Source organism: Eucalyptus grandis, chromosome 10 (assembly GCF_016545825.1).
Source record: "Eucalyptus grandis isolate ANBG69807.140 chromosome 10, ASM1654582v1, whole genome shotgun sequence".
Lineage (NCBI taxonomy): Eukaryota > Viridiplantae > Streptophyta > Magnoliopsida > Myrtales > Myrtaceae > Eucalyptus > Eucalyptus grandis.
This window is the reverse complement of record NC_052621.1, coordinates 34,678,646-34,701,844: the sequence shown is the minus strand read 5'-3', so window position 1 is coordinate 34,701,844 and position 23,199 is coordinate 34,678,646. Positions and strand designations below refer to the sequence as shown.

The window sequence follows — 23,199 nt, the reverse complement described above, 5'->3', positions numbered from 1 at the left end:
TACTCAGTCAGTTTATGCACAACCCAAAGTGATCACATATGGACGCAGCACTGAAGGTTGTGAAGTATTTGAAAGGATGTTCGGGACTTGGAATTTGTTATCTCGCGACTGCAACATGAAGATGACGGCCTATTGTGACACAGATTATGCCACTTGTCCAATGACAAGAAGATCCATTACTGGTTTTTGTATTAAATTGGGAAAATCTTTAATTTCATGGAAGACAAATAAGCAATCGACAATTTCGTTGTCATCAGCTGAATCAGAATATCGAGCCATGGTGAAAATTGTGCGAGAAATAGTTTGGATTCAAGGGTTACATTCAGACCTAGGTGTGCAAGTCGATGGTGCAAGTGAATTGTTATGTGACAATGACACGGCTCTTAAATTGGCGGCAAATCCGGTTTTTCATGAAAGAACAAAACACATTGAGGTTGACTGTCATTTTACTTGAGAGATATTTCGGGAAGGGATCATTGCCACTCGAGGAATCACAACTGTGGAACAACCTGCAGATATTTTCACTAAGCCCTTATGCCAAAGACCACATATATCTATTAAGCAAGCTTGGTGCCTTCGACATTTATAAGCTGCTAGCTTGAGGGGGAGTATTGAAGAAGGAATCTGATTTAGTCTGAAGATTGATTCAGCAAATCATAGATAATCGTAGATACGTTTTACTTTAGAAAAATTAATATTGTGTAAATATTTTCTGATTCATTTACTATACTACAAATACATGTACATTGATATGCAGAGTAATACAGAATACAGAAAATTCCTCTCCAATTTCATGAATCTTGTCATCTCTCTCCATAAAGCAGACAAATCTCTTTATTTCTCTCTCTATGCATTTCTGGGAGCCTCATCAATGACGTCCTTTACATCAAACACTGAAAAAGCCCACGATTTGTCATCATCGTTCTCAAACTTCAGAGTCTCTCTCAAAAGTCTTAACAATGGCATCGACTTTTCTCTCGCCATACTACTTTCTCTTCTGTCTCGACCTCCTCTTTTCTACTGCATCACCATCAAAGACATCATCTTTAACCGCCAACTTATCGCCAACGGTACAAGCAGAGATTCTCATTAAAGGGCTCAACTTGCACCCCAAAGAAGCTGTCAATATTAGAATTAGAGACAAAGATTCTTTTTCTTTGGCTTCTGATGGGAAGATCGTTGAGAGGCGCTTTGAGCTCCCAGTTCTCGGCGATTCCAGGTCATCCGTTCAGGACCTCGGTCAAAATGCCGGGTATTACCCGCTTCCGCACTCCCATGCTGCAACGTGAGGCCTTGGAATCAACTTCGATAGCCAGTTGTCGAGAGCCTCGGAATTAACTTCGATAGCCCATCTCTCTGTCTCTCTGTTTTTTTTTTTTTTAATTGACAGAAAATACGATTAATAACTAGCACTTAATTAATGTGTTCTAGAAGTGTTTAGATTCACCTATTACACTTATTTTGTTAGGCCAGATGACAGGAAAATTAATGGGGTTATCAATGAAACATGATAAAACGAGAAGTTCAACAGAATTCGGTCAGTAAAACTCGTTATAATTCATCAAGTTCTGGTCACGACTCTTTGTCCTGTCTTTTGTCCAATTTTTTAGGATGTTCTACTTCTTCTTCGAATCACGGAGCAGCGCAAATGACCCGGTAGTCATTTGGTTAACCGGAGGGCCTGGATGTAGCAGTTCATTGGCACTGTTCCATGAGAATGGCCCTTTTCATATTGCCAACAACTTGTCTCTTGTGTGGAATGATTATGGTTGGGACAAGGTGAGTAAGTGACAATTTTGTACTGATCATAGCATTATTAATCATAATTTAATACTCCCAAGAACGTTGCGTCATTCTTTGGATTTTTCTCTTTGCTCTATTTTTTTTTTTTTTGAATTATGCGACGTTAGCGTCGTCCTCCTACTCTTTTCTGTTGTTTTTTCCCTTGACATTATTGGCCTAGTTCGTTTCAGTATTATTTCTTGAAAAGCAGTTGCCAACTTCTTCCGTTGCTTTCGCCTTCGATAGCTTTGCTATCAAACAAGACTTCAACATTGTTTGGGCAAACTGACGGTTGTGCGTGATAATTGCGATCATGGTTGACAAAATTAATTATTGAATGAATAAACAATACGTATCTTATTAAATTAAAACGGAAATTTAGACAATGAAAAAACGTATTTTATTGATGAATATACTATTTCTAGTTTGAAGTATGTTACATTTCATGCTTTTGTTAATGTTTTTTCCCCCACAGGCGTCGAATCTCATCTACGTCGATCAGCCTACTGGAACTGGTTTTAGTTACTCCACTGACGAACGTGACACTCGGCATGATGAGCAGGGTGTCAGCAATGACTTGTACGACTTCTTGCAGGTGTACATGAGCTCATTGATCATAAACTGAGTACTAGATAAACTGCTTTTGTTTTTATGGACAACCCAATTTTTGATTGGATACTTTTCCAGTTAAGAATTCAAGCATATGATAATTAACCTCTCACTGCAATGTTCAGGCGTTCTTTGCAGCGCATCCTCAACTTGTCAAGAATGATTTTTACATAACCGGAGAATCATATGCTGGGCATTACATTCCTGCTTTGGCTGCTCGTGTTCAACAAGGAAACAAGGCGAAGGAAGGAATGCACATAAACCTGAAGGTACTCCATGCTTGTATGATGATTTCTTTTTTTTTTTTGCTATGACATATCAACTTGTACTTTCTTTTGACAAAGTTAACTTCTGAATCTTGAACAGGGGTTTGCAATTGGCAATGGCCTAACCAATCCTGAGATCCAATATGAAGCATACACAGATTATGCTCTAAACATGAGGTTAATCACGCAGTCTGATCACGACAGCATAAACACAATGCTCCCAGAATACAATGGGCGACGAAACAGTGTGGTATCTTTTTTGGTCCTAAATCTCTGTTTATGCTTCATTAAAACATTCCGGAAGCTCTCTTTTTTTATTTCTGAAAGTGGAGGCTTTACTTTTAATCTTTGCAAATCATGTGCAGCTACCAATGGCGGAGATGCCTGTGACTTAGCATGGAACGATTGCTTCAGTATTTTCAATGAGATCTTGAACATTACAGGGAACATAAATGTATCCATTTTTCCCCCGACAGAAGCTTTCTAAAATTTATGTTTGATTACGTGAATTTGACATGTTGATGATTGGCCTGCAGTACTACGATATACGAAAGAGATGTGAGGGGCCCCTGTGCTACGACCTCTCGAACGTGGAGACACTCCTGAACCAAAAGAAGGTGAGAGATGCTTTAGGGGTCGGGGATATAGAGTATATGTCGTGCGGCAGCACTGTGTTCAATGCAATGAGCCAGGATTGGATGAAGAATCTCGCAGTGGGTATCCCCCCGCTTCTTGAAGACGGGCTGAAGTAGCTCATTTATGCCGGTGAATATGATCTCATCTGCAATTGGCTTGGTAAACCCCGATCTTTCAAGTTGGTAGACGCTAGACAGGATCAAACGGAACATTACCTGGCGAATGACATGTCTTTCCTGATGTTAATTTGAGCAGGAAACTCCAGGTGGGTTAATGCCATGCGGTGGTCTGGTCAAAAACAGTTTGGGACATCTCCTACTGTTCCATTTGTCGTTGCTGGTGCCGAGGCAGGCCTGATGAAAAGCCATGGACCACTTACTTTCTTGAAGGTCTCTCTCTCTCTCTCTAACAGAAGCGCACACACAACTGCAATGCGCGAGCATGCATGCACAACATAGTTTAAAGATGAGAGACAAATGATAAGTGCAATTCTGGCTGTGTGACGAAATGCAGCTTCATAATGCTGGGCACATGGTTCCGATGGATCAGCCGAAAGCTGCTCTACAAATGCTAAAGAGCTGGATGGCGGGCAAAGTCACCCTGGCTGGTGCAGATAGCGAGATTAATAATTAATGAAAAGAGAGTGCCCCCAGTGTCCCAACATTTGAATCTTGTTCATATCCAGAATACAAGATACAAGATGAGTCCAAGTAAAATGGGAAGGAAAGGCGAAGAATAAAAGAGTTTCATTTGTTCAAGTTCATCCAACACTACAGATTTATCAACTATTCACTTGCGCATTGCACTTCAAATTTCGTCAAATCGACACGAACTTCTCCAAGTGTGTAACACTAACCAGTTAGCCGTGCATAACTTGCAAAAATGATTCTGAGTGTGGTGCTTTACATGCCTTATCTAGTTACAGAGAAAGAGTTGAGAGACTGGACAGGGCACGCATCATGCTCAAATAAATAAGCAAAAGTTAATATGTGAAATTCGACCTGGTCTACAAATCCAAAGTGATCTGCATATTATTATTAATCAAGGGGGAAAAAAAGAACACTCTGACAGAAAAGAATGATGTTGTCTGACGCTTCTTTTTATGGATAATCTCAGCTCCTCTGCAGACTTCAATTCAAGATTCTTTCTCTTTTGTCTTAATTTTGGCTCTTCCAAGTTCATACAAATTCACGACTTAGGATCAAATTCTTAACATACAAATAATATTTCCAATCAGGAGTCGCCAGTAAAAGAGTTGCCACTAATCTATTTTCGGTGGGTGATTAGAAACCCAATTCTACAGAAATTGTGAGTTCAGGGACTTGATTACGTTAGATTTCTCTAATGTCTTTTCAGTACCTTTCTTTTTTATTTTAAAAAAAAAAATGTTTGGGAAGCATGAGATTATCATGCGATTGCACAAACCACTAATTTAACATTTAGATAAATGATTGAATAAATTGCAGGGTTTATCTCATGGCATCGAAAATATTTACGATGTTAGATCAGAATTCACATCAACAATCTAGATATGATTTCTAATTAACATGCAACTACTTATTTTTTTTTTGTTTTTAATTGTTTAATAAAACCTAATCTCTATGCAATGCCATCTAACCAAATGACCTAATTCTATATGACATGCATATGATTTTTTTCATTTTTAAATAAGCATGCAATCTATTCTAGAGAATGAAACTAATTTATTCTAAGATAATTTTTAGTATTTTCCATGAAATTCGAAATTAGAGAAATGCAAAAATTATCTATGTAGGTTAAGATATCATCCAAATTGTATTAGGAATTATGTTAGGCCAAATCCTAATTTAAACAAGAACATTATCTTAACCAAATAATCCTAAAACAAGCAATATTCTAGCATGAGCCTAATCCTAACTCAAAATATTTTTGGATTTTCTTTTATGAAAACAAAATCAATTCAAACAATATGACAGCAAATCGGGTAAGATAAGATTGATATCCATAAATTGATGAATCTTATCTTGTGCATGAGATTAGATTGGCCAGTTTTAAACAAAATCGCGAATCGAATCTCGAGCGTGAGATTGGATTGGCGATTTTTCCGTGCAATTGCGAGTCAAATTTCGAGCATGAAATTGAACTATCAATTGTATGCACGTTGTGAAATTAGGGATTAATCCCTAATTTTAAAAATCTTTTTGGGAAACTTTGGATAAGATGCATCATTCGAAGATTTGAATTTAATCACAATATCAATGGATTAAGTAAGGAAATTACCAAATTAAATTTGGATAATATCTTTACCTATTTTGTAATATGGTTCCCGAATTTGGACTCGTCAGATGATGCGACTAGTGATGGCTCGTGGTGGATGATTCAAACAGTTAATGCTTCTTAGCACGATGAGATGATTCACTTGAATGCCGCCTCCCAAGATCAGTGGCAACGGCAACTTTCGGATGCTTTGAAAGTCTTAGGATGCATTTAGATGGGCATTTAGAAAGCCCCTTCAAGCCCCAAAGCCCTTTCACCCCAAATTGGAGTGTTTGGCAACCATTCTTCAAGGGGCTTTCAAGTGAAAGTGGACCATTGGGAATCATAAGGGCTCATTTAATGAAAATTAGTAAGTTGCGTATTTTATCCTCAAAACTTTACCGAAAGACCAATTTTACCCATTTGTAAAGCTAAAACCCTCGATGGCCTTCTCTCTCTGCACCATTCCCCTTGGCTTTGCACCCTTCTTGTCGCTCTCTCCCTTGATGACTACGAGCTCGATTGTGCTCTTCGCTGCTTGATTGCACCCTTCCCCACCCTTCCCCATTGCTCTCTCCCTTGTGACGACTGCGAACTTGATTCCGCCCTTCCCCATCGCTCTCTCCCTCGTGAAGACTGCAAGCTTGATTGCGCTCTTCACTACTTGACTACGCTTTTGTGACGGCCTGAGCAACAATCCTCGGACGTGCGCAAGGAAGGGGTCCCTCTCTTGTCCCACATCGCCTAGGGAGAGAGTTATGGATTAGCTTATAAGGTTTGGGTCCCTCTAACTGTACATACATGTTTTACTGGGGGTAGTATGGGCTGCCCCGAGAGGAACAAGACTATGAGGACTTAGTGTCCAAAGCGGACAGCCACAGCAAGAATCCTGTTATGAGGACATATACATTGTCCTGAACTAGGCTTGAGTCCGCTTTGCTGCTTGACTACGCTCTTCGCTGTCTTGTGGTGATGTCTGAGGTTTTAGTTCAGCGTTTTATCCACTTCATCCCCGACTCAATCCCAGAGCCTCTTCGCTTTCCTGTGGCATCGTCTGACGGTTTTAGTTCAGCGTTTTATCCACTTCTTCCCCGACTCAATCCCAGAGCCGAAAGGCTGTCCTGCTTCGATGCTTCAATGCTTTAGAAGCACTCGTTTCAACTCCGTTTTATCCAATCCAAGAGCAGCCCAAGATGGTCATGATTCATGCTTCTCCTTACAAGGTCAGTTCTTTTCTTCATTGCTTGGTCCGTCTAGAGTTCGTGGCATTTGGGTTTTGTATGTAGTGGCTGGGGATATTGAAATCTTCGTTGCTCGTGCGAATTACCTGGTCCATCTGTAGTTCGCGGCTTTTGGTTTTGTATGTAGTGGCTGGGGATGTTGAAAGATGATTTCTTTAGGTGAAATTGTTGGAGGGATTGAGTTCTTTTTCTTGCTTTCTGAGATGGGTTCGGTTGGTTTTCATTAAATTTTCTATTTTGGTGATGAAGTTTCTTCTTTTAATGCTTTTAAAGAATAATGCGTGTATTATTTATCGCCCTGTCGCGAATTGCCAGTCGTATCTGAGTTTGCCCACGGGGAGTTTGCTTCCGTTGTTGAAGTTGTGGCGATTGGGGAAGACGGCTTTGGTCAACAAATTGTTTTACTTGAGGGGAAGCTCTTCTCTCGAAGATTTTTCGTTGTTGGGTAGGATTAGATTTTGTAGTTTTTCAAGTGTTGATGTGCCTTCGTCGAAGCAGAGGTCTCAAGGGCCAGTTATGGCAGCCAAGAAAGCTGCTGAAGGTATTTGGAGCGTTTTAAATTTGCGGGATTGATTTGTCTCGGAAATCATTTTGAACATTTGGTCTGTGATATGCAGTCTTTGGACGAGTTTCACATGATTGTTAAGTTGTGCTATTATTGAGTTTTGGCTCTACCTAGGACGAGTTTTGGGATGAGAGCAAATGCTTCTGTTAGAGAGCCAGAAATACAGAAATCGTGGGACAAAAACTTTGAAAGGATTGTCAGCAGAAACAGTGGGGTGGGTTCTATACTTCCTCATGAATTGTTTTCTCCCTCCCTTTTCTATTGTCTACTTATTAGGTTGCCTTTCCTTGCTGATTAGGAAAGTTTTGTGCTTCATGTTGGTCCCATCCAGTAAAGATTACAATGAAAATAAACGAGATTCTCTGACAAAGCATTTTAGGTGGCTGGTTAACTAGTCTTATCAAACGAGCAATGAGTACTTCATCGTAAATGATGGTTTGTTATGATGGATCAAATCATTTTGAGTGGAAGGATATGTTGGAATTATCTCAAGAAAATAAAGAGCAACAACCTTCTGCGTCCCATTGCTTTTAGTTTCTGCATAAGTTCAAAGATCCTATATTTCTCTTCCAATAGGACTTGTGATGTTTTTAGTTTTGTTTGTTTTCTTTTGCAGCTTCTTCAGAATTATAAAGTACACTATGTTCCTGGTTGGGATTGCCATGGCCTACCAATTGAACTAAAAGACATGTACTTTTAAGTTATATCTGTATACTTCAGTTATATGTGGAGCACAACCTTGTATTTGTGTATGTGAAATACTTCTGACTAGTGACACGCATTCATTTATATCTTCATCGTAGTGCTACAGTCATTAGACAAAGATGCTAGGAAAGACCTCACTCCAATTAAGTTGAGAGAAAAGGCAGCGAAGTTTTCCAAGTCCACTGTTAAAATAATGAATTCTGATGATGTAAATGGGGAGAGCAATGCTTCAAATGATGATGTAGCATCTAATATGTCACGTTTACGTGATTAAATAGTTATGAATTTAGAAAGTAATTAAGGATATTTGTAATTTTTAAGAATAATGATTTTCTTTCCTCAAAATATATGTTATCATGTTTTTATTGTAATGAAAGTATTATTCTTGTAATTGAGAAAAAGAGCATGTAATTTTTTTTTTATTTGATGTTTTTAAAGCAAAAAAAGGAATTTTAATTTTAATAAAATTTTTACACAACATCTTTAACATTGTTGTTAAATATAAATTAAAAAAGTCGTAAAAATTATTTTTCAATTTTAAACAAATAAAAATTAAAATATTTAGATTAATCACCTAAGAGCTTTGCAAATGTGTTTTATACTAAACATTATTTCTCTCAAAATTGCTTTCCAAAGTAGAATTTACCAAATAGTTTTTGCATTTATTCTAAAGTTTTTTAGGCTAAACTGCTTTGCATTTTCCTAAGCTTTCCAAATATCGAACCAAACACACCCTTAGTCACTTGTGGGAAACCTGCAAAAACAAAGAGAAGTTTTGTTGTCACTAGGAAGGATCGTGAACACCGTTGGTCCGGGGTCACGATGCAACAGCAACGGCTTGAGATAGAGGGCTGCTGTGTTGTCTCCGGTCGCTGGACTCGTGGCAGGGAATGGATTCTTCGAGCGGTACCGATGATCAGCACCACAACTCCTCGTTAGGATTGGGGCTGGGCTTGGCAGCGTAGCAAGTGAAGAGTGAGAGACGTCATGGACAGCAGCTCGGGACAATGGCTCGGTTGTGGTCGGCGTTGTCGGACACGTGGCTAAGTAGCGGCGCGAGTCGCTGGACGTCGTTGGGCTCCCTTTTTCAAGGTACCCGAGATGCTTGCTAAGTCGAACTACGGATGGGGGCGTCGGGGAAGCCACGGAAAGCGTCCAGAATTTAGGCAAAGCACCCGACTTGCCCAAGGAGTCCAATTTCTTTTGTTGACCTTTGACCTAGCTTTCTCCTCCTCTCTTCCCTCACGTGTATCTCTCTAGTATTCTATGCACTCTGAAATTCTGAATTGCCGGCCTCCGATTTTTTGTGTGCGCTGTGGCCGTGTATGGAATTGTGGGGCCTCCCCCAACGAAAGAAAAAAGTTTTCTCTTCCTCGTGTTGAATTTTTTTGACCTAGAAATCGAGAAAAAGCCCGCCCCTTATTTTATCTCCTTTTTCAATATGCATGAAGATTGCCTATAACCCCTGAACGCAAAATCCTATTAATTTCCTCCTCTCTTATAGAGTTCCTTTGCAAAAATAAATATTCTCTACCGATTTTATCACATATTACCTAAAATTCAAAATTGCAATAGGATTTTTCTTAAATTTCAAATTTTGCAAAGATGAGCTCGTAATAACTTCTCGAGGATATGGGCTTGGCCCAATATACTCTCTTCGTGGGCTTAATCAAACTTGTCAAATTAAAGCTCTGAACCATCATGTCGAACCCATCCGCCGCCGATCCAATAAGAAAAACAATGCTCCTAAAACTATATGTTATGCAATTTAATTCTATATTTTTGCTTAGGGGTTAAAATTAATTCCTAATTTTTTAATGCGATAAATAATTAAATGGGTTGCCAAAATTTAGGTGTCAACACCACCATTGGATTGCATTACGAACTACAACTCAAAATACGTAGTCTTACAACTGAGAATGCACTTCCTATTTATAGATAGACTAAGACATTAAACTAGGAAACTTTTAATTGTACAAACATTAAATTAGGAAATATTAAACTAGTAGACGTTTAATTAGGGAATATTATATTAAGAAATTTGGTCAAATAAGGAAACCTATTCAAATAGGAAACAAATCCTTCTGACTCATTTTCTTTTTTTGGGTCAGTTTCTGACTCAATTGAATGAGCCTTTATATTTCAATTTCTAGGAACTCTATTTCTCTTGCTCTTCATTGAATTTACCGGATCATGTTGTCGTCGAAATCTCCCTTTACTTGTATAAACATCAGGCTTGGTTAATTGAGTGAGGTTTGAGTTGAGCTTATGAGTTGATTGCCTTCCGTGTAATTTGATGCTCCCACATCAACAACTTTATAAGCTGCAAAAACCAAGCCCTTGCCTTCATGGTCTATTTTACGATTTTTTTTTTCGTATAAATAAAATTCATTTGTAAGGACATAATCACCACTCTGTCCTGATTCATTCCATAAGCAACAAAAAGAAGGAAATCTAGGGAGTATTGCTAAGCTAAGTGCCTTTTTTAAAACAATCTGCCGTTGATGATTAATTGGCAACCAAAACCTACACAATAAAAGGACATGCGGCAAATTTGGGAATGTATCTCAGGCAATAAATGTGGGCACTATTTGTCTCTTCCAAAAAAGGAATGTACATGAAAACAGACGTACCAGGTAACAAAAATCAGACAACTCTCTCTCTCTCTCTCTCTATGCATTTCTGGGAGCCTCATCAAGCACGTCCTTTACATCAAACACTGAAAAAGCCCACGATTTGTCATCATCGTTCTCAAACTTCAGAGTCTCTCTCAAAAGTCTTAACAATGGCATCAACTTTTCTCTCACCATACTACTTTCTCTTCTGTCTCTACCTCCTCTTTTCTACTGCATCACCATCAAAGACATCATCTTTAACCGCCAACTTATCGCCAACGGCACAAGCAGAGATGCTCATTAAAGGGCTCAACTTGCACCCCAAAGAAGCTGTCAATATTAGAACTAGAGACAAAGATTCTTCTTCTTTGGCTTCTGATGGGAAGATCGTTGAGATGCGCTTTGAGCTCCCAGTTCTTGGCGATTCGGGGTCATCCGTTCAGGACCTCGGTCACCATGCCGGGTATTACCCACTTCCGCACTCCTATGCAGCAAGGTGAGGCCTTGGAATCAACTTCGATAGACAGTTGTTGATAGCCTTGGAATTAACTTCGATATTAACTTCGATAGCCCATCTCTCTCTCTAATTGACAGAGAATGCGATTAATAACTAGTACTTAATTAATGTGTTCTAGAAGTGTTTAGGTTCATCTGTTACACTTATTTTGTTAGGCCTAGATGATAGGAAAAATAATGGGGTTATCAATGAAACATGATAAAACGAGAAGTTCAAATTCGATCAGTAAAACCTGCCAGGAAATATTCTTTCTTAACTTCGTTTCTTCGATTTGCGGGAGCCAAACCAAGATTCAGCTCGTTATAATTCATCAAGTTGTGGTCACGACTCTTTGTCCTGTCTTTTGTCCAATTTTTCAGGATGTTCTACTTCTTCTTTGAATCACGGAACAGCGCAAATGACCCGGTGGTCATTTGGTTAACCGGAGGGCCTGGATGTAGCAGTTCATTGGCACTGTTCTATGAGAATGGCCCTTTCCATATTGCCAACAACTTGTCTCTTGTGTGGAATGATTATGGTTGGGACCAGGTGAGCGAGTGACAATTTTGTACTGATCATAGCATTATTAATCATAATTTAATACTCCCGAGAACGGTGCGTCATTCTTTGGATTTTCCTCTTTGCTCTATTATTATTATTATTATTATTATTATTATTATTATTATTATTATTATTATTATTATTATTATTATTATTATTATTATTATTATTATTTATTTTTTTTGGAATTTTGCGACGTAAGCGTTGTCCTCTTACTCTTTTCTGTTGTGTTTTTCCTTGACATTATCGCAAATGATGTTGGCCTAGTTCGTTTTAGTATTCTTTCTTGAAAAGCAGTTGCCAACTTCTTCTGTTGCTTTCGCCTTCAATAGCTTGCTAACAAACATGAAACGGAATTGCGATCATGGTCAATAAAATTAATTATTGAATGAATAAACAATACGTATCTAATTAAATTAAAATGGAAAGTCAGACAACGGAAAAAAACATATGTTATTGATGAATAAACTATTTCTAGTTTGAAGTATGTTACATTTCATGCTTTTGTTAATGTTTTTTTCCTCCACAGGCATCGAATCTCATCTTCGTTGATCAGCCTACTGGAACTGGTTTCAGTTACTCCACTGACGAGCGTGACATTCGACATGATGAGCAAGGTGTCAGCAATGACTTATACGACTTCTTGCAGGTGTACATCAGCTCATTGATCATAATCTGAGTACTAGATTAACTACTTTTGTTTTTACGGACGATCCAATTTTGGATTGGATACTTTTCAAGTTTAAGAATTCAAGCATGTGATAGACTAACCTCTCACTGCAATGTTCAGGCGTTCTTTGCAGCGCATCCTCAACTTGTCAAGAACGATTTTTACATAACCGGAGAATCATACGCTGGGCACTACATTCCTGCTTTTGCTGCTCGTGTTCAGCAAGGGAACAAGGCAAAGGAAGGAATTCACATAAACTTTAAGGTACTTCATGTTTGTATGGTAATTTTTTTTTTTTGCTATGACATATTAATTTTTTTTTTCTTTTGACATAGTTAACTTCTGAATCTCGAACAGGGGTTTGCAATTGGCAATGGCCTAACCAATCCTGAGATCCAGTATGAAGCATACACAGATTATGCTCTAAACATGAAGTTAATCACAGAGTCCGATCATGACAACATAAACACAATGCTCCCAGAATGCAAACAGGGGATTAAACAGTGTGGTATCTTTTTTGGCCCTATATCTCTGTTTATGCTTCATTAAAACATTCCGGAAGCTCTTTTTTTTTTTTTTTTTTTTTTTAAAATTTCTGAAGGTAAAGACTTTACTTTAATCTTTGCAAATCGTGTGCAGATACCAAGGGCGGAGATGCCTGTGAGTTAGCATCGACCGATTGCAACAGTATTTTCAATAAGATCCTGAACATTGCAGGGAACATAAATGTATCTATCTTTCCCCTGACAGAAGCTTTCTAAAATTTACGTTTGATTACGTGAATTTGACATGTTGATGATTGGCCTGCAGTACTACGACATACGAAAGAGCTGTGAGGGGCCCCTGTGCTACGACTTCTCGAACGTGGAGACACTCCTGAACCAAAAGAAGGTGAGAGATGCTTTAGGGGTCGGGGATATAGAGTTTGTGTCGTGCAGCAGCACTGTGTCCAATGCGATGAGCCAGGATCGGATGAAGAATCTCGCAGAGGGTATCCCCGCACTTCTTGAGGACGGGCTGAAGGTGCTCATTTATGCCGGTGAATATGATCTCATCTGCAATTGGCTTGGTAAACCCCGATCTTTCAAGTTGGTAGACGCTAGAAAGAATCAAATGGAACATTACCTGGCGAATGAGATGTCTTTCCTGATGTTAATTTGAGCAGGAAACTCCAGGTGGGTTAATGCCATGCGGTGGTCTGGTCAAAAGCAGTTTGGGACATCCCCAACTGTTCCATTTGTCGTTGCTGGTGCCGAGGCAGGACTGATGAAAAGCCATGGACCACTTACTTTCTTGAAGGTCTCTCTCTCTCTCTCAAACAGAAGCGCACACACAGAATTGCAATGTGCGAGCAAGCATGCACAACATAGTTTAAAGATGAGAGAGACAAATTATAAGTGCAATTCTGGCTGTGTGACGAAATGCAGGTTCATAACGCTGGGCACATGGTTCCAATGGATCAGCCGAAAGCTGCTCTACAAATGCTAAAGAGCTGGATGGCGGGCAAAGTCACCCTGGCTGGTGCAGATAGCGGGACTAATAATTAATGAGAAGAGAGTGCCCCCAGTATCCCAACATCTGAATCTTGTTCATATCCAGAATACAAGATACAAGATGAGTCCAAGTAAAATGGAGACGAAAGGTGAAGAATAAAAGAGTTTCATTCGTTCAAGTTCATCCAACACTACAGATTTATCAACCATTCACTTGCCAATTGCATTTCAAATTTTGTTAAATCGATACAAACTTCTCCAAGTGCGTAACACTAACCAGTTAGCCGTGCAGAACTTGCAAAAATGATTCTGAGTATGGCGCTTTACATGCCTCATCTAGTTACAGAGAAAGAGTTGAGAGATTGGACAGGGCATGCATCATACTCAAATAGATAAGCAAAAGGTAATATGTGAAATTCGACCTGGTATACAAATCCAAAGTGATCTGCATATTATTATTAATCAAGGGGGGAAAAAAGAACACTGTGACATAAACAAATGAAAGAATGATGTCGTCTGACAACTTGGATAATCTCAACTCCTCTATCGACTTCAATTCAAGATTCTTTCTCTTTTGTCTTCCATTAGTACCAAGAATAGAACACAAACACAAAATCCAAGAGAAAGCAGAAATCAGGAATAATAGTGTGACCAGGTAATGGCAAAACTCTATGCTTTGCGAGGTTTGAGAAGCTTCAATGTCTCCCAGGTGAAATCTGGGTCGTCACGTCCAAAATGCCCAGATGCCGCTGTTTTCGGATACCTGAAATTAACTCCTCTCGTCAGATCAAGATCGATAGAGATCATTCCTGGCCTGAAATCGAAGTTCTCCTTAATCAATGCCAGAATATCTTTGTCTCGAATCTTTCCAGTTTTGTAAGTGTCTACAAACACAGATACCGGATCAGGAACACCGATGGCATAAGAAACCTGCACAATGCAGCGTCGAGCAAGCCCAGAAGCCACCACACTCTTCGCAGCTTGCCTAACAATGTAGGCACCACTACGGTCAACCTTGGTCGGGTCCTTGCCCAAAAAAGCACCGCTGCCATGAGCACCGCAGCCACCGTAAGTGTCGATAAGTATCTTCCTCCCAGTGAGGCCTGCATCACCATGGGGCCCACCGATCACAAAACGCCCCGAGGGGTTGAAGGAGAAAATCGTCTTGTTGTCAAGAGACTGAGGTGGAATGACGGGCTTGATCACATGTTCTTTTAAATCCTTCGCAATCTGCTAATTGGTAATGCTCTCATTATGCTGAGTCGAGATTAGGACTGTATGAACCCTCATAGTGTTAAAATATATATTGAGTTTAAGCCTATTGAACGAACACGATCCAAGTTCATTTGTGTATTAACTTGGTAGATCAAAGTTCAAGATTGAATCTTCCATAATGCGGAAACTTCATCCATATTGGTGTTGTGATTGATGGTTTTAATTGATATTGGGCTTAGGGCCCGTCCGCCCATGCTGGGCCCAAAAGGCCCGGCCCACGGGAATGGGGCCCGTGGAGGGGGAAGGTATAAAAGGGAGGAGAGAGAGAAAGATGGCACTGGTTGGAAAACAGACGTACGTACGTCCCTTTTCCCACGCTCTCTTTTTTCTCTCAAAAACAAAAGAAGAAACAGTAAGACAAGGCATTGTTCTTCTTCCCTTCAAGGCGCCATCGGATCGAACAGAACCAGAATTTCTTCTCGAACTTCAGCATTGGTGTTTAATCTGTGGGTAACAAGGTACGCTCGAATCCGTGGTGTGCTTTACGATCGGTGATGCGTGTTTTCCCGAGCTTCGTCTTCCGCATTGATTTAGGGGTTCGATTCGGTGTCGAATCCGGTTTTCGGGGATCAGTCATTCCCAACATTGGTATCAGAGCCCTAGTTCACGTTTTCCCGATCAATTTGATTTTTTTGATTGATTTATCGCGAAAAATCTTTGGCCGTACGGATTGGGGCGAAAATCCCGACACCCGAGCGCTATTCGGCCATTTTTCTGAGTTTCCGTGAGTTGGAATCAAATTCTGAAGGCACTGGGTGAAAGGAGACGTCGAGATGAGTCCGGCGACATGTCGTGGGTCACCGAACGACGCCGCACGCGCCCACACGCGCGGCCAAAAGCCGCTGCGCATGGGCGCCACGCGCCCGAAGCGCTGGCTATGGCCAGCGCGTGCGCTACATGCGCTGGTGACGAACCGGCACGTGCGCGCCGGCGGCCGGTGACACGGCACGCGTTGGTCCGCGGACCGACGCGTGCTGACGACACGTGATGATGTCACCGTGACGTCATCCAACGGTTGGTAACCGCTCGGATGACGTCACCGATGACGTCATCGCCGACGACGGTTGGCCGGCAGGTCACCGGCCGGCGACCCGACCCGACGGCGACCGACCCGACCCGATCAGCTTGGTGCATGCCACGCACGTGCGGCCGACTCGCGTGACGTCGCACGCTCACGCGCGAGCACGTGCCGCCGACGTCTACGTGACGTCGGCCCGCCGCACGCGCGCGCACGTGCGGTCGGTTCGTCCGACCGGCCCGACCGGTCCGTCCGGTCCGACCGGTCGTCTGACCCGCGCGCCTGTTGACCCGACCCGTTGACCGTTGACCTGACACGTTGACCGTTGACCGATCGTTGACCGTTGACCCAAAAAAAAAAAGAATTTGTTTCTTTTTGCAATTATGTCTTTGTGGGTTGTAGGTAATCCATTTTTATTCTGCATTTGTTGCATGAATCATGGAAATTTATGTATTTTCCATTTTGTTTATTGTGGATGATAAGTGATCCATTTTAGTTCTGCATTTGTTGCAGAAACTATGATGCGTAATGCACGGATACCTGCAATCTCGAGAACGGACGAAAGAAGAGCTAGACTGAAAAGGTTGATGAAAGAGTTAGCTGATTATCGGTGGCTTGATGGTGATTTAGTATCACACATGGTCAAGGTCAATAAGATGATACAGGAAATCATCTGGAATGGTTACCTTATGTCGGATTTTGAGAAGGTGCCGGCTTTGATGAACACTCTTCCACCTGAATGACAAGCAGTGTTAGATCGGCTATGGGAGGTCAACGTGGTCCCGGGTTATAGGAGGCTGGTGGAAGCTTTTGTAAGAGAGTACTATAGGATTGAGTTTGCCAAAACTTCAACCCTTAGATTGTGCGCTACGTGGCGCAGAGTGAATGCGCCTCGGTGGCGACATGAGAGCTCTCCAAAAGTTTTTCCATGGTTGGCAAATGTACCTTCAGTTTTCTCAGATGTTTTGGCTAATAGATTAGAAGGGACATTCCCTAATTATTTCTTAGATTAATTGTGAGATTTTTTATAGATGTAAATATCTCTTTCCATGTTGATATTTTTCTTTGTATATATTGCTTAATGTAATGTATAGTTGTATTATGTGAAAGCACTGTTATTCTATTGGATGTTAGATAATATTTGCTTTCTTCATATTGCGATTGCTTGTGGGTAGTTAGTGTGGGTAGTTATAGAAGTTTTTGTAACTTCATAGAATTGATTTTGCATATGACAATCATATTAATGATAATTTTAAATTAGGATTTTTTGGAGGATGATTGGAAACATAGTGACCTTTTGATTCTGAAGTCTTACTTGAAATTATTCATTAATATGATGGGTCTATGTAAATAGGGATGCATAAATGATAAGCATTAATTATTCGTGCATGTATGTCTGATGTGTTCAGAACGATAGTTCAGTAACTAAGAATGTAATTGCTGATATGAACGGCTACAATTGTGAAATATTGAATATGAAGATTCAATATGTGCTGGAAAAGCAAGAAGCACTAGAAGCTCTTGACCATGTTATGGAAGATCTTGAGAATGTTGTGCGCCACCTTGAGCTGGTAGAGGACCGCTTGACGGCATGTGAGCCGAAAATAGATATTTTCAATGCTGGTTTTGGCTTAGAAAGGGCTTTGTGCTAGAAGCGCAAACGTATTGATTCGTTCAATATGTGGGAATGCAAAAGATCAAGTCCTTATTGCAAAAGATCAAGAGTTAACCAACACAAGAGAGGAAAATGTCCTCAAGTGAAGAAAATGTCAAGGGTGAAATGTTACAACTGTGACAAGAAGGGTCACTATGCTCGCGACTGTCGTGAGCCAAAGAAGGTAAACACCTCTTGTACATTTGAGAACTTTGATTATGTGTCAAGTTCTGAATTATTGGCTGAATCCAATCCTTTGTGAATGTGTGGCATGCTTGACTTGGTCATATTGGCCAACAACATATGAATAGACTAGCCAAAGAGGGCTTGTTGGGCAATATTGAAAAAGTTGATTTGTCCATATGTGAGCATTGCCTAGAAGGGAAAACGACAAGGAAACCATTTAGAAAAGGTAAAAGAGCTGAATTTCCTCTGCATTTAATCCGTTATGACGTTTGTGGTTCAATGAATGTGAGAGGAAGGCATGGGGCTGTTTATTTTATCACTTTTAATATATGATTATACTCGATTCGGATGTGTCTATTTGGTTTCTCATAAATCTGAAGTGATAAGTTGTTTCAAAAGGTTTACGACCCTGGTAGAGAATCAATTAGACAAGAAAATAAAAGCATTGAGATCCAATCGAGGTCAAGAATATTCATCTGATGAGTTCAGAAAATTATGTGATGAAAAAGGAATAGAAAGACAGTTGTCTATTCTGTATACTCCTCAATAAAATGGTGTTGCGGAGAGAAGAAACAGAACCCTACTGGAAATGGTTAGGTCCATGATGGCGCAAGCTAACTTACCTATTACTTTTTGGAGTGATGCGTTGTTAACTGCTGCCTATGTACTTAACCGGTGCCTTCCAAATTAGTTACTTCCACTCCATATGAGTTATGGACGGGTAGAAAACCGGACTTAAGTTTTTCTTAAGCCATGGGGTTGTTCTGCCTGTACACATGAGTCCTCTCACAAGTTTGGGAAATTGGGTCCCAAAGGAAAGAAGAGTATTTTAATGAGATACTCCGAACACTCGAAAGGGTATGTGTTCATAGGTGAGCAGGAAAGTGAGAGTATAACTGAATTTGAATCACGGGATGTCACATTCTTAATGAATGAATTTCCTAAGAGGGGCGAAATAGGGGAAGATTACTTCCTATTTGAAATTTTGGATTAAGATAATGATATTATGGAGTTCGTCCAAGTGGGAGTAATATGACAAGTGATGAATTGAATTTAACTCATTCTCAATTGCAACCACTTGATGAGACGACATCATCATTACCTAATCCAAGTGGGAGTAATATGAAAAGTGATGAATTGAATTTAACTCATTCTCAATTGCAACCACTTGATGAGACGACATCATCATTACCTAATCCAAGTGGGAGCATAATGGGGAATGATGTGCTAAGTGTACAATCTCCCATACGGTGAACAAGTCGCTAAAGTATTCCCCGTCGATGTTTTGACATTGAAAGGGAAACTTTTATGGTTGCTCCACAAGATGAGGATGAGCCAAGAAATATTAATGAGGCTCTGAATTGCCCTAGTAAGGAAAAAAAATGGATTAATGCAATGGAAGAGGAAATGGAGTCAATGAAATCAAACCAAGTCTCGGGAACCGGTTGATCTCGCAAAAGGACGCAGAGCTATTGGGAACAAATGGGTTCTCAAAATAAAGCGAAAGGCTGATGGCTCGATTGAAAGGCATAAGGCTCGCCTTGTGGCGAAAGGGTATAATCAATAGGAAGGAATTGATTATGAAGATATTTTTTCTCCTATAGTAAGATTTGCCTTGATTTGCATAGTTCTGGCAATAGTGTTAAGTATGGATCTTGAGTTACATCAAATGGATGTAAAGACTGCTTTCTTCAATGGAAAATTAGAGGATGAAATATATATGGAACAACCTGTTGGTTTCATAATGAAAGGCCAAGAAGAAAAGGTATGTCGACTTTGGGGGTCGATATATGGCCTTAAGTAGTCGTCAAGACAATGATATATACGTTTTCATAATGCCATAATGGCATATGACTTTACAATGATAGATGATGATCATTGTGTATATATCAAAAGATCCAAGGATCAATTTGTGATCATATCATTATATGTGGATGATATACTAATTGCCGGAAGCAATATGGAGCTAGTCAATACTGTCAAAAGTTGGTTGTCTTCCAAATTTTGAATTGAATGATATGGGATTGTAAACCCATTGACGCTCCTATTGCAAAAGGTGAAGGATTGAGCCATAGACTGTGTCCAAGGACTCCACAAGAGAAGGAACAAATGAAACATGTTCCTTATGCTAGTGCTGTTAGAAGCTTGTTGTACGCTATGATGTGTACAAGACTTGACATATGTTTTGCAGTTGGAATGGTGAGTAGATACTAATCCAATCCAGGTCAAGCACGTTGGAAAGCCGTTAAGTGAATACTGAGGTATCTAAAGTGGACTGCTGATTATATGTTGAGTTATTATGGAAAGGATCTGCGACTCTAAGGCTATTATGATGTTGATTGAGGAGGAGATTTAGATGAAAAAAAATCTATCTCTGAGTTTGTTTTCTTAACGAATAATGGCACCATATGTTGGAGCAGTAAGAAACAACAGTGTATAGCCTTGTCCATGATGGAAACTGAGTCCGTGGCATTATCAGCAGCAGTATATGAGGATGTTTGGCTTAAGAGATTATTGGATCATTTAGGTGTTATTGGAAGTGCTGCAGATTCGTTATTAGTTAACGATGATAGCCAAGTAGCAAAAGCGTACACCAAAGATCCAAAATATCAAGGCAAGACCAAACATATAGATACCAAGTATAATTTGTCATGGATATGATTGCACGAAAAGATGTGAACTTAGAGTACATACTACGCATAGAATGGTAGCAGATCCTATGACAAAGCCAGTACCTAGAGATGTGTTTTGTGGCCATATGAAATCTCTAGGACTGCGTAGACGCTAATGTACTGAATATTATAATTTTTCCCTAAGTGTTCACATATGATGAATTTATGTTTTTCATCATTAATGCCTATGAATCTTTGTTTGATCTTTATGCATCTTAATGCTCAGTGCATTACTTTAAGTTAGAAGAAGTATGTCGGACAGATGAGATTAGCCCACTCACACGGGTAATCACCTTTATTTACTGTGTGATAAATAGAGATGAGACTGTTTTTAAGCTTATTATCTAGGTGATAATTGAGAGCTCAAGCTTAAAACACGTATGTCGCCTTAACTGGATGTTAAGATGAGGACATAATACTTACTATGTCCGAGAGTAAAATATCCCACATATTTTACTTTATCTGTCTATGATGCCATATGTGAGTTCTGATGAATTTAGTGAATGAGTAGATACGTGAACTCAAGTTAGACATTGGGTATGTCTAAACTATCATCTGTACGGTATTGAAAGGTGTAGACATACGCTCCATGGGAAATGAGTTAATACCGTAATACGTATTTCATACTACGTATGCATGAGACGACCAATAAGTGTGGCAAAAGTTTGATCTCAACTTTTTATGTCGTGTGAGACTCTTGAGGAAAAGAGTTCCTCAATTTTTAGTCCCCTCATGACTCTTACTTATTCTCAATATTTCTATTTAGTGTTTGCTATCTTAGGATGTTGCCAATGGTCATGAGTTTTGATTCGATCTAATGGGACATTTCTAGAAAAGCAAGCTGAACTGAAATTGAGAGTTTGAAGGAAAGAGGAAGACCGATTTTGGAGAATCACATTATAGTTTTGTATTCACCGGTTAATCAATTATGATTGTCTTTGTGATAATCATAATTGTGAATACAATATATATATCATTGTTTGAAAGAGATCAAGAGAGATATAAATGTGATCGATCGATCTAGGGTACTGCATACTAAATCTACTCGGAGTGAAATGCCCATTGTGAGCTGCTATATATTCCTAACAGATGTATAGCAACAAGCTCTCAAAGTATGCTAGTCGCACGGATTATTCACCGGTATGAATGTTGAAGAGAGGTAAAGAGAATTCTATTCGGCCCACCATGTGCGAGTGGGAGATGATGGTTTTAATTGATATTGGGCTTAGGGCCCATCCGCCCATGCTGGGCCCAAAAGGCCCGGCCCACGGGAATGGGGCCCGTGGAGGGGGAAGGTATAAAAGGGAGGAGAGAGAGAGATGGCACTGGTTGGAAAACAGACGTACGTACGTCCCTTTTCCCACGCTCTCTTTTTTCTTTCAAAAACAAAAGAAGAAACAGTAAGACAAGGCATTGTTCTTCTTCCCTTCAAGGCGCCATCGGATCGAACAGGACCAGAATTTCTTCTCGAACTTCAGCATTGGTGTTTAATCTATGGCTAACAAGGTACGCTCGAATCCGTGGTGTGCTTTACGATCGGTGATGCGTGTTTTCCCGGGCTTCGTCTTCCACATTGATTTAGGGGTTCGATTCGGTGCCGAATCCAGTTTTCGGGGATCAGTCATTCCCAACAGTGATCAATAATGTAATTTATTTCCTTTTATGAGTTCGACTTGGTGAAGAAAGAAGATAGAAAAAAAGAAAGTCAAGTTTGTGAGCTTTGTTGACCGTATTTTCATTCAATAAGTTTAGTATGATTGAGAGATTATTTCACAAAGAATTTTTGGGATTAAGCACCGCGTGCGTTATTGGGTAATTCAAGTATGTAATCTTAGTTATATCACTTTATTTACAATAGATTTGTCACTGTTTTCCTCATGGACATAAGTCTTTATGATTGAATCACATGAATCTGGTGTCTGATTTATATATTCGTTTTGTCTATGGATTGTTCGATTGTTCGCTTTCCACAACACAAAAGGACCATGGCTCTCCCATCATTACGGTATTCCACCGTCAGTTGGGTCTTCCCATCAGGTCTCAGCACGGGCATGTTTTGTTCTTCCTCACTTCAGTCAGCTTGGTGGCTAGGACGTGAGTCAATGTCATAAGCTCGGGAGTTTCATCGTAGCGTAACCGAACATGCGCCCCTGGTCTCCAGCACCAATCTCCTCAGGTTTCTTGCTCATATTTCCGTGAACTCCTTGAGCAGTGTCAGGGCTCTGCTGTTTGATATTGACTAGGACTTTGCATTTGTTGGCGTCGAGATCGACATCAGCCTAGGTGAACCCAATCCCTCAGCATGTGTCCCGAACGATCTTCTCATAATTAACCTTAGCCTTGGTGGTGATTTCCCGGAACACTATGACCATATATGTCTCGGTACATGTCTCACGGGCAACTTTGCTTTGTGGATCTTGCTCCAAACAAGCATCGAGGATAGCATCTGAGACTTGGTCACAGATCTTGTCTGGGTGGCCTTCACTGACAGACTCTGAGGTCAAAGAGGAAAGTCTCCAT

At 40.1% G+C, this 23,199-nt stretch overlaps 1 protein-coding gene, 1 long non-coding RNA gene and 2 pseudogenes across 2 annotated transcripts; 3 read left to right on the top strand and 1 right to left on the bottom strand.

The window, feature by feature from the left end:
- Window positions 1–959: 959 nt before the first annotated feature.
- Window positions 960–3,926, top strand: LOC104423380 (annotated as a pseudogene).
- Window positions 3,927–6,368: 2,442 nt separating this feature from the next.
- LOC120289234 lies at window positions 6,369–8,123 on the top strand. The gene is made up of 2 exons (XR_005547154.1): window positions 6,369–6,751; window positions 7,951–8,123. It is a non-coding gene; the product is annotated as an uncharacterized LOC120289234 (long non-coding RNA).
- A 2,598-nt stretch (window positions 8,124–10,721) lies between these two features.
- On the top strand, window positions 10,722–14,064 carry LOC104423379 (serine carboxypeptidase-like). Its single transcript, XM_010035877.3, has 9 exons — window positions 10,722–11,150; window positions 11,531–11,699; window positions 12,241–12,360; window positions 12,502–12,645; window positions 12,739–12,889; window positions 13,021–13,109; window positions 13,192–13,450; window positions 13,547–13,680; window positions 13,809–14,064. The coding sequence occupies exons 1-9, from the start codon at window positions 10,825–10,827 to the stop codon at window positions 13,926–13,928; spliced, it is 1,512 nt and encodes a 503-aa protein (XP_010034179.2). The 5' UTR covers window positions 10,722–10,824; the 3' UTR covers window positions 13,929–14,064.
- A 381-nt stretch (window positions 14,065–14,445) lies between these two features.
- Window positions 14,446–23,199, bottom strand: LOC104421216 (annotated as a pseudogene).

Coding starts and splice junctions, on each gene's coding strand:
- LOC104423379 (XM_010035877.3), top strand. CDS start 10,825: ATGGCATCAACTTTTCTCTCACCATACTACTTTCTCTTCTGTCTCTAC. Junction 11,151..11,530: donor CCGCACTCCTATGCAGCAAG/GTGAGGCCTTGG, acceptor CCAATTTTTCAG/GATGTTCTACTTCTTCTTTG. Junction 11,700..12,240: donor ATGATTATGGTTGGGACCAG/GTGAGCGAGTGA, acceptor TTTCCTCCACAG/GCATCGAATCTCATCTTCGT.